At 43.2% G+C, this 11,386-nt stretch overlaps 1 protein-coding gene across 4 annotated transcripts in view; it reads left to right on the forward strand.

The window, feature by feature from the left end:
- The window catches only part of NRK (Nik related kinase), an 89,751-nt gene that overhangs the window by 60,674 nt on the left and 17,691 nt on the right, over positions 1 to 11,386 (forward strand). For all 4 annotated transcript variants that reach the window (XM_026038956.1, XM_026038958.1, XM_026038957.1 and 1 more), the window contains 5 exons: positions 2,537 to 2,668; positions 3,466 to 3,533; positions 4,807 to 4,922; positions 7,399 to 7,496; positions 8,633 to 8,751. In XM_026038956.1, the coding sequence (XP_025894741.1) occupies positions 2,537 to 2,668; positions 3,466 to 3,533; positions 4,807 to 4,922; positions 7,399 to 7,496; positions 8,633 to 8,751 (533 nt within the window). The remainder of the gene's footprint in view (positions 1 to 2,536; positions 2,669 to 3,465; positions 3,534 to 4,806; positions 4,923 to 7,398; positions 7,497 to 8,632; positions 8,752 to 11,386) is intronic.

Consider the following 11,386-nt stretch of genomic DNA (forward strand, 5'->3'; position numbering starts at 1 on the left):
ATCTCCTCTGTTGATCAGAGTAATGGGGCCAAAGCAGAACAAGAAATTTAACAATACTAAAATAACTACCTGTRCATTATATCATGGATTGATCCAGTATCCCAGAGCAGATGTACCTATAAGCTTAAAAAAAAAGTCCAGTCCATATGCTGTTTTTGRAACAACACTTGCACATATCCAGCACTCTATGCAGACCAGGCTCGAATCAGCAACGTGAGCGTCCCCAGAAAGCAGTGCAGCTTGTCTTTTCAAAACTTCTCACTTGTAGATCTTTTGGAGCTRCCTCTACTCACTAACCTGCTATGCCGTGCTGCCTTGCATTTCTTAGGAAGCAAAGGGTTTCTCCCCTTTGCTCCATTAGCTTGTGCTTTATGGTTCAAGGACACCTGACAGAGATGCTGCTGKTTTTTTGAAGTATTACCTATTAAAAGAACTGTTTTAGGCTCAAGTTTAGAATTGCTGTTAGGTGTTTGCTCTCATGCAAATGATCTGAAACTTGGGGAAATATAGCACAATGTAGTTCTGAGGGGTTATCTGAGACMTCTCTGGTTTGTGAGGTCAGAAGTTATTGTATGTCCTACTGAAAYCATCCCTACAACCAAGTGCTCCTTCTTGGCTCTGCATGGCACTGACCAACTGGYGTGTCTGTGCCCAAGGCAGTTCATCTCTGCCACCTGTGGAGGGTCACCTAAACTCAATGCACTCAATTCAGCCCTGCTCCCCCCTGCTTTTCAGCCCAAATAGTTTTCTAATTGTCTACAGAACTCAAAAGCCAGAATTTAGGAAGAAGCTTTACTATCTTATTGAAAAAGTGGTAAGGAAAAAGACTGCCTGTGAACTCATAATGATAAACTTGCTGTAGAACCTATTCCTACCCCCAGGATGAGTCATTTCAAGGGAACACTTTGCTGTTAAAATAATTGCAGTTAACTAAAAACTATTATTAGTGACAGTCATGTTGGACAAAAAAGTAGTTTTGACAAAATGAAAGGGCACAGATTATTAGATGTTGTAACTGCTGAAGCAGCTGTTTTCTGTAAAGGAAGTCAACAGAACATATTATCCCAAAAGGGAGAAAAAGCACCTGAATATTTAACCAACTGAACTTGTCAGGACTATTTTTCTCCAGTTAACTTTCCTTTCCTGGATGGGGAAGTCATGAAAGGACATTTAAATGGATATTTGGAATCTTTAACTAGCTTTATAGTTACTCTGCCAGTGTTTTAGTGATACTGAAATTTGTTGCCATGAGTTTTGTAGAGTTACAGGGAGCTCGTATAACCATGTTTTATTCCTGAAAGACTGTGTGCAGTTCTCACTTACTGCTTTACTTTTTAATATAGGTTACTTCACTTTAAATTAATGGAGTATTAGGTAAATACGTTTGCCTTGCATTTGTAGTGTCCCTCACCTGAGGCCACTGGGGGACCAGGAGAGTATTGCAGACCTCAGCTGCTAAATCAACACAATAGTTGTCCGAGTCATCCCTGGGGGAAACTCAACTGCAGCCGCCTCTGGGCCAAATTGCAGCAGTTCAGTYGGACACAAAAATAAAGACTTTGAGATGGACCAAACTCAGCAGGGGAATCTCCCTAGGGGCTGCAAGTGGCCAGGACTTGCAGTGTCCCCGGGAGAGGTTCATGGCCAGGCTGAAGCACCAGCTCAGTGTCACTGTGGGCAGCATGCCCATGGTGAGGAGCTCACAGCAGTCCTGCTGCGGGCCCAGGAGCTCTGGAGAGCCCCTGTCCTGCCTTGCACGCGACATCTGGCAAGATAAGGCATACAGTGGTATCTCTTCAAGCATCTCTCTAATATATTTACTATTTTTCTAACAACAGTTGGATTCTGGCATGAAAATTCCTCAAGATGGGCCCAGCTCATGCAGTGTTTCTGTGTATTCTGTCTCTGGCATCCAAGGAGATTTTTCATTTGAAAGGAGACTTTGAGTTGATGCTTTTAGCTCTCTTCCTTATCTTCCCCTTTTGAAAGTATGATAGCTTATTAGTGTATGGAATTTAAGGATGTTTTATGGAATTTAAGGATAGTTTAGGAGTGGACATTTAACTGGGGACAGATGGATTCCTGTGATGTTTGTATTATCTAAATTCAGAAATAGGAGCATTGGTGAGATTTGGATGAAAGACACTTATTTGACATGTACTTTTGCATTATTTAAAATATATATATATATATGTAAGCAAAATCTCTTTTGCATCATCCAGTTAAGCAGTTGACTATGTATTGCCAATGACCTATTAACATCCCCATAGATTTACAGTGTGGAAATATATGCCCATCATAAATGTTTTACTGAATATTTCTTTTTATTACACCTTTCATATTGAAATATTTGTGCCTAACAAGCGGAAAATCAATACTTTACAGCGAATGAAGTAAGGCAGGCTATATTGCGTGAGAATACTTGTAGGCATTTGCTAAAACCTCGATCTTGCAAACAAAAGAGTTGACATTTGTGCATTGGGACCTGTTGTAGGGCAGAGAAGTGCAACTCAATATGTACTTCATTTATTTAAAGTGTGAAAATTTCCGGGCTAGTAGAGATGCATACCACAGCRGTTCGCTGTCGGATATGGTGACAACACCGGTCAGCCCCGGACAGGACGATGTATTCTGGAGTATGAGTCAAAATGAAGAACAGCCCCCAAAGGTACGTGAAACCAGGGCGCTGGGAGCTGCCTGCGGTTTGCATTGCTCAAGTCGGTGCCTCTGCAGTGGGGTATGATCCATGTGTGTATTGACTGAGCCTCAGAAATGAGCCTCTAAGATACAAATTTATAGTGATTAGGCAGATCAGTATTCTCCCTGTGTGCATGTGGGGTATATACAGTATCAGTGGACTTTGGTGCGTGTAAATACAGCTCTGTTGTTAGACCAAGGATTTGTAGATTCCCTTTTTGTGAAGAATTTGATTTACTGCAGAAAACTTCATTAGTGTGTTTGTCAGATACTATTATATGTCTGCTTTTAACAGTTCCTAAGGATGAGTGCAAAACATTTGTATGTGTGGGGAGTGTATTTGCATGCATGTGTTTTGTGTTTGGGTTTTTTTTTGGGGGGGGGGGGTTCCAGTTCTTTCTTTATTTGGTAGCAACATAAAGCAATTCACTTAGGAAAAGCTTCAGTCAGAGATTGCAGGTGTGTTTTCATTGTCTGCTTTAAATATTGACCAAAAATAATGCTGACACCAGGCAAAGATGCAGTAGCACTTAGATGCTGTGCCCTGATAGACTGCACAGGCCCAGGGCAAGCTGGAAGAACCTGCTGCTGACCTGCAGCTTCCAGGGATGGTATCATGGAAGACCCAATTCCAGAAGTACCACTGAAGCATTATTCTTTTTTTGTTGTTTAGTCTCAGTTTTATATTGATAAAGGGCAAGTATTAAGCTTATTAACTAAGGCTAAAATATCAGTAACAAACTTAAAACATTTGATTTAATCCTTAAGGTTCCTGAAAGGACAACCTCTAAATTTTACAGCAGGGATCAGCCTGGCCATCAGAGATGTCTTTCAAGGTAAGCTCTCCTGTGTTTTATGCTTCTACTAATGTTGATTTATTACCAGTAGGAAAATTGCAGTCAGCTTATTAAAGCCAAAGCCCTAACCTCGGTAACTCTAACACTGATATTGGTTCATACCCCGTTTAATGGCAGTTAGAGTTATTTTGTCTTCCAAGTAGCTTGTCTGCTAAACAACTAACCAAATTTCTTGTTTGTGAACCTTAAGGAAGTGTCCAAACCAGCTTCCTTTTMATGACTGACATACCTGATTTTGAGAGAAACAAGGCTCATATAGATCATCATCTCCATCTCATCGTCATGTAAYGTAGTTCTTTTCTTTAATAGAAAACAGTATTTAAAATATAAGGGCTGATCTAGCAAAGGTTTCATCTGTAATAATTTCTGCAATGAGTTGTTTGATCTGATCTAGCCTATTTGGTTTCCCTCAGTGGATCTCATGCAAGTTGTGCATCTGGTTCCCACTTAATTACTAGTACCTATTAAGATCTGCACCATTTGGCAATGCTAGTTGCTGGAGATCCCAAACTGTTGACATCTGATCTTGTCCTCATGGCCACTTTGGGAGTGGGGCTCCTACGCTCAGCTCCCTGTCTGTGCACATTACAGCTTGTGAAGCTGCTGCCTTTGCTCTGTGTGGCTGCAGTTGTAGCAGGTGCATATGCAGTCTGTATCCTGATGGTTTTGTCAGTCTACCCTTAACTGGAACTGCCCTTAAGGCTGGAATGTGCTTAGGCTTTTGAACGCCAGGAGAAAGGACCAAGGATACAGGAGGAGCCAAAGTCAGAAACATCATCTGAAGTAGCTTTTAAGTGAAGTCAGCTCCTAAATGTTTTTGATTTTAAGAATTAAAGGAAGCCAAGAAGAAAGTATTATGTAGGTAGACCATAGTGTGGTGAGTGAGAAGTTTGTGGGCCTGGCTGAGCCYCAATTTTACTACTTAATCTTCTAGGAGGATACTGGAGCAGGGTTTGTTATTTGTAAAAGGCGTGAGATTTTTTGGAATCAAGTGACAGATTGGAAGAGGCAGCGGTACATATAGCAGGATAACTTGTAATGGAGTTTCTTGTAATCTCCCAGCATGAACGTCTAGAGGAAAACGTCCCCTCCGTGTCCTTCTYAGTTCTGCTCGGAGCAGCAGTGAAGTTCTTGTTTATCACAAGTTGTATCATATGGTAGCAGCAGGGAACTCAACTCCGTGGCCTGGGAGGTCCATTCCAGTCTGTGTTCCTGAATGCCAAACTCATCTGTTTTTTGTCTTTTTGTTTAGTAATGCTCATCAGCTGTCCCCTGGGGGACATATTCTGAAACTAAGCAGCAGCAGTAGCTCTCCTGGCAACAAGCAGTGGGAGATGGGATCTCATCAGAGCTGCCGATCAACCGCAGGTGACTTTAAGTCAATGATTCATCAATCAAAATGTGCAAAATTCCTATCACATGAAGCTGGGACTTATGTGGGGAATGAAGTGCTGTGTTGCTAATGGGTTTTCTTTTAATGGGGTTCTTTCTGGTCATAGGCTTCTTGTAGCCTTCTGGGGTTTATAGTTCCATGTTCCTAAAATATAAAGACTTCCTCTTTCAAGGCAGAAAGTGGCTGTGAATGTATTTCCATACAGAAAACTTTAATTCCTCAACTAAGAAGTAGAAAAAAAATCAGTGATAATATTAATCTGTTTGCATTTTCTGCTTTTTTCTCTCCTTTTTTTGTTTCTTTCTATTACCCACCAATCAGTTGAGCATTTGTTGTTTTGTTAAACTCTGTTTCTGCACTCTAACGTTATTTGGACCTGAGGAAGCATAAGTTTCTTCACACAATGTTATAAAACATTCCTCCACTGTTCTCTTATTTACAGAAACAGAATGGAACTGGAAGGGGGGGGGCAAAAAAAAGGCAAAAGTAATTTAAAAGCAGAGTTACAAAACTACTTTGTTTACAGCGAATGGGGCTGCAGCACATTGGGGACCTAGCGGGCTTGCTCRTACCTGTGCAGAGCTTTGTGCAATGCAGACCCTGGTGGCTGCGGCCCCGGCAGCTGGGGATGTGGGTGGATGTGGACASTCTTCTTCCCCTGTAGTTACTCCTTAGGGTGTTTTCTTTAGGTCACTGCCAGGGCAGTTTCTAGTGCAGCGCTTGGCAAGGCGGCGATGTTTTATATTGCTTTGCAGCCTGGCTGACATGGAGAATCATTCCCAGTTACAGGCAGGGTGGACACTTGAAGTGTTCTGAGAAACCCCAGGAGGAAGCTGATGAGGTCATTATTTTTAAACCGAAGTTCGCATTCTTAATTTACAAACCCTTGATAAATGAAGAACAAATTGCCTACTTACTACTCTTTCATGAGTAACAATTTTGCTYTCACTAACTGCACAGAAGAGGAAGCTTTGCTTCAAGAAGAATCCAAAGCACACTTTAAACTGCTTAGGGTTTGTTTCTTTTGCTCTTAAGTCATTTTATGTTTGAATAATAGCATAGTGATGAGCAACATGCAACAGCCCAGCTTAGCTTTGCAGTGTCTGCATGATATGTAATTTCTGTGCTATTTTGGCATGGAGAAATGAAAACCTCACCAGCCATAGAAAGAATAGAAAACCTCCCCTGTGGTTTAAACTGTCTCCTTGGGTTCTTAAGTGTCATTAAATTACAGCTAGTTCTGGCATACAGTGTTCCAGAAAGAGTTTGTTGTTTTCCCAAACCCACAGGGATAATGAATTGGACAGGAAAGGGCTATAAATACATTAAAACTAATACTGCTGCTGAGTTGCTTAGGTTCTCATTGACCAGTAAGGCATTATGAACGTTAAGCAAACTGCTTGACTGCATGTAGCCTTTGTGATAGAAGTACCTAARTGAGCAAACACGACTCTGAGTTTGTGTGGACTTGAATTCTGGCCCCTCATCTTGCAGGGATGGTAGCAGTGGGGATGGTCCCAGAGGAAGCTGTTGAAGGAGACATGGGTGRCAGGGTGGGGACTTGTCTACCTGCACTCTCTGCATCTCCCACTTGTCTCARAAATTGTGTGCAGAAAACAGCTCGGCTCCAAGGCTGTGTTTGCCCTTCCTAGGTAGCTTTGTGGGCAGCAGGAGCAYTGAAGGGACATGGTCACTTGTTACTTGCGAGCAGGAGCTGAGTAATGACACTCTGCGTGCCCCCAAGGTGCAGAGGGGAAATTGGGAGTGAAAAATTGTTCTTCCCTTTGTTACTGTGGGAAGTGGTGAATCCTCTTCTGCTTTTAGCTTGAGCACATGGAATGGAGGTTAGTGGAGCTGCTTGCACCAAGCCCATTTGGGYTTAGAGAATTTAAACTTGAGGCTGCTTTTGCTTTCTGGTTGTCTAAAGGCCACATCTTTGCTTATGAAACCACGTATCACAGGGCTAGAACTCCTGCCCCGTCCRCTAAGTCTGTAGTCACTTGGGAATGTAACCGAATGGCGCCCTGAATGCTGGAACATGCCCAGCAGTTACTGCTGAGATGAGCTGTCCCYTCTCAACAGAGAATCACAGGAAGGGATTAGTATCTTCCCTGAAAGCTTTGCTCTCGGCCACTGAGTCATTTCTGGAGCACAGTGCTGCGGTTTTGGTCTGCCTTTCTTACTCTTGCAGCATTAAACTGCATTGGAATGGATTTTATATAAAATATTGTGGCATCCAAAAGTGCTGGGGAAAAAAAAATAAAGTTTTCCCTTTGCAAAGATGRAAAAAAAAAAAAATCTGAGTTTGATAGCAAGGGTTGGTGCCAGCTCTGAGTGGTAATGATATGGGCATGTCCTAGTGCTCCCTGCCTCCTCCTCTTCCTCTCTCTCTTTCTTCCTTTCTAGCACAAGCATTTTTGAAGTGTTTTTCTTTTTTTTTCATTCCTGCAGGGAATCCAGGCTCAGCCAAGGCAGAGACCACGTTGTCCCAGAACCACTCGCAGCAGCACAAGAAGCCTGAAAAACCCCCTCATCCTGGCCAGATTGCAGTAGGTCTCTCCTATGCACTGCTGCTTGTTTTGCACATAGTGTCTGTGAAGGGCATGTGGTGCAGCTGGCCCTGCAGTGGGGCTTGAGCTTGCAGCCCTCCTGGAGGCACTGAGTGTGGCCGTGGGTCCTGCTGTGCTGGGGTGTCTCAGCCGCTGGCAGAGCAGCTCGGATGTGTGGCCAGCACAGATCGTGGCAGAGACAGGGGTTTCCTGCACCCACTCGGGGACTGTGTGTTGGGTAAATGTTTAGGAAGGAGGATGCAAGGAGGAGGATGTTCATCAGTTGACCTGGAGGGTAGGAGTCAAGACCAGGCTGGTAGCCTGTCCTTATATCCAGGTTATAACTTCCCAGAATAAACACTATTCGCTTGCTACTTGCTGGCATGCAGCTGGTGCAAAGGAAGATTGCTGCTGCTGTATCTTATTTACTGAGMCTCGGGGTGGTTTGTGCGGGCAGGGGTTGTCTGTCAGATAAATGGAGCTCACCAGGTCTCGTGCAAGAGGTTGAAGAGGGGGCAGGTGCTGTTTTAGAAGTTTGCAGGGAGTCCGGGTGGCCCAAAGGAATGCAGAGCTGGGCAGCAGCTCACGTGCTATGTGAGGCCACAGCATCCTAGTGGCCTCAGCCTCTGCTGACTTAACTTAATGTGGGAGGCTCATATATGAGCACATGTAGATCCGGGCTGTAAATGGCTCTGCAAACAAGAGCTGTGTGAGCTCATATGGCCTTTCAAGCCTAGAGGTGCTTCATAGTCAGACCTGACTCCTTACAAATCTCAGGCTAGTCTGGGATGGAGAAAAAAGCTCAGGCTGGTATGATCTCCTAGTACTAAAAAAGTACTTTGGGGCTCCTGGAAATGTGAAGATTAAATTGTAAAAGTTTGAGATTCAAAATAATTACTTATTAAAATCAGTCATGTTTCAGCTTTTAAGAAAATCAAATGTTCTGGCTTTAGGTCACTGCCCTGTGTGAAATATCCCCTAGTGATAGACCACCAAAAGCATCAGCTTCCTAATAAAGTTTTCACTATAGAAATGACAGTAACTACATTTGCAGGGACAGTAAAATACTGCACGGTGCTGTTCAGTGATTCCCTCTTACATAGCAAACACAAATCAGTTGTGTTTTCTTTATTCAGAGTCCAGGTTCCTTTGCCAAGGGGAAGGACAACGCCAATTTATTTTTAAAAGCAGCAGAATATTCCTCATCTAGTGATGAAGTCGGCAGCAGCGATGAAGATGACGTGAGCCACACAAGGTTGGCTTGATCTATTTTTTTTCTCCTTCCTTTTAATTACTTCTAAATATCTGGAAAAAGTTGGCATCCATAGATACCTCTCCTCTGAAACTACTATCAGTCATTTATGTCAGCTGTAATTATGCAGTTTAATCTCCCTATAATGAACTCCTGGGGGTCAATGTTTGCTCCATCAGACGTATGCAGTGTCATAAGCCTTGATGACTTGCTGCCTTGGGACAGTGAGGAAATGTCTCACTTTAACTGAATAGCAGTACATTGTGCTTTTGTAAAGATTGTTTCACATTGGTGAACTTTTTAAATATATTAAAAAAAAAGTATTCTTTTATGCTAAGTACAGAATACAGTGAGAAAAGGGCAAGTTAAACACGAACATTTTATTAAATCAGTCTTTGTTCCAGTAGAACTAATTACCAGTGAAAAGTTGATTCTTGAACCGAGACTATTTATAAATAGGGATGGTGCAAGCAGGATTTGACTTGTTTTTTGCTGGTAACATTTTGCTGGATTTTTAATATTTCTATTTTGCAAGTTGCTGCAGCTCCCAGTTGATGTGTTGCAGCTTTTACCAAGCTGATCTCATGGCAACTGTTTCCTTTAGCTTTCCTGTTTCTCTTGCTGATTTTGTGACTGACATCTTGTGGTGTTTTACCTGTCGTACAAAGCATGTATTCTGCTGAGAAATAATGAAGTGTGAGTAACTTGCTCTGCCAAATGAAAGAGAGTAAGGGGATCAGTCAGTCAATCACGCTATTCGGAACTGCAAACAGAACTGTATTTTTAATATTGATGAATAAAACTGCTAATTTTTTTTAAAGAGCCTCCCAGTGTGACTCGGGTTTTAGGGTTTGCTCTAAAAGCTCCCTGGGTTAGGGCTGTTGCTTTTCTGGCATAGATGCACATGGAGTTTTGTCAGGCTCCAGGAAGAGGCAGATTTATATTGCTCTTGGCGAGCTTTTCATTGGCCGGGTACCAGGCCTTTCCACTGCTCCGAAGGCAGAGCTTCTGAGCCTGCATATGCTTCTGATTTGCATTTTTGGAGTTCATGCTCAAAGCTGAGGGGTAAGGAAGGAGAGTGCTGGGAATCTTGGAGCTGATTCAGTGCACCTGAAAGAGTGCATAGTTCTGTTCAAAACCGTTTTCTTTTCCTGTTATGTAAAACATATGAGTGCCAGGTCTGGAGCTGCTTCTGTAGGAGTGTTTCTGTGTCAGCTTTCGCTGAGACACCTTGGRCCAGATTTTAGGTGGCAGTTGAAAACGATCTCTCTTCTAGTTCTTAGCTGGTCTAGGGAGCAGCTTTGGATACTCATGTTCCACCTTCCATCGAGGTACTTGGGAGGACAAGTCTTGGGAGGGGCATAAGCATAGTCAGGAAAAAACTTTATATCCTCTTGGYTGAATTCCGCTAGCTACACTAGCGAGGTTTGTTTCCTAGGAAGCTGGGACCAAGACAGCTGTCCTTTACAGGAAAAAACAACTTTTGGTGGCACTTTGCTTTTCAATGAGATGAACCAAAATTCCTCCTTGAACACATCCTTTTTTTGTTTTAGGGAAAGGATGTCACTGTATGGGATCCAGCATTGTGCCTGCTTGTACAGTGCATATGTTCTGTGTTTGCTGCTTTTGTAGGAGATAAATAAACAAAGAAAGCTTTTCACACCCATAGTTAGACAGTAGACTCTGCACCAAGCTACATTCCTTATTACTGCCTTGGCAACGTGTGTTGTTTGTTTGTTTTTTATCCAAAATTCTTCTGCTGTTACCCTTCAGCACTAGTACTGCTGTAGAGCCCCTCACACCAGCATCCTGAATCCAGTCCATTTACTAATTACTGGAAAAGAAGCAAAAACTAAGTACACTTAAATGGATTGCAGGAATGAGAGTGCTCTGGATTAGATGAATAAGGAATGAAAGTACAGAGAAACGGGGTCAGAGCTTCACTGACAGCAGTYTGAGGATGTTGCATTAATGCAAAGCAGTTTAAAGCACAAAGGTATCATTGCCTGTGTAGGAGCTTGCTTAGGTGCAGCTAACTGGAAAAATGAGGGTATGTCATAATATGTACTTGCTCTGTTCTTACTCTTTCCTTAGGGAGCTGTTTCTGGTTACTGTTGAAGACAGGATACTGGAATAGATTGGCACTTGGTTTGAACCAGGCCAGCAGCTCTTAGGTTCTTCTACCTCTTTGTGCTTGGCTGTCTTTTCCTGCTAAGTGAGGATGGCCACGTTGTAGCGGCTGCTGCACAGTGCTATGAAACTCCAGCGTGGTTGGCCATGAGCCTCAGCAGATGGGCACTGCTGCTGCTGTCCCAGCGCTTTGCGGGGAGTGGGTGGCCAATGATTCCCCCACCTTGGGGTAGTGTGTAAGCAGAGCCAGGACAGGTTTGGAAGCAGGCACGTCTCCGAGGAACAGCTCTTGCTTTCCTGAGCAGCACGATGACCTGTGAGCTCTAGGGGAGCCATCTCTAGAGGTGGGGAGAACTTCCCACCATGAGGGGTCCTCAGACTGGTGCCTGCTCAGGGAGGCCCGCAGACTGATCAACTTGTGTTTGTATGAGAAGCTCGGCATGTAACTGGTGAACGTTAATTATGCTCAGTTGTGAACGTGTGTATGTCAAGGTCTTCTCTCTTTTTT

The sequence above is a fragment of the Nothoprocta perdicaria genome, unplaced genomic scaffold (genome assembly GCF_003342845.1).
Source record: "Nothoprocta perdicaria isolate Ctin4 unplaced genomic scaffold, notPer1 scaffold_22, whole genome shotgun sequence".
NCBI classification, from domain to species: domain Eukaryota; kingdom Metazoa; phylum Chordata; class Aves; order Tinamiformes; family Tinamidae; genus Nothoprocta; species Nothoprocta perdicaria.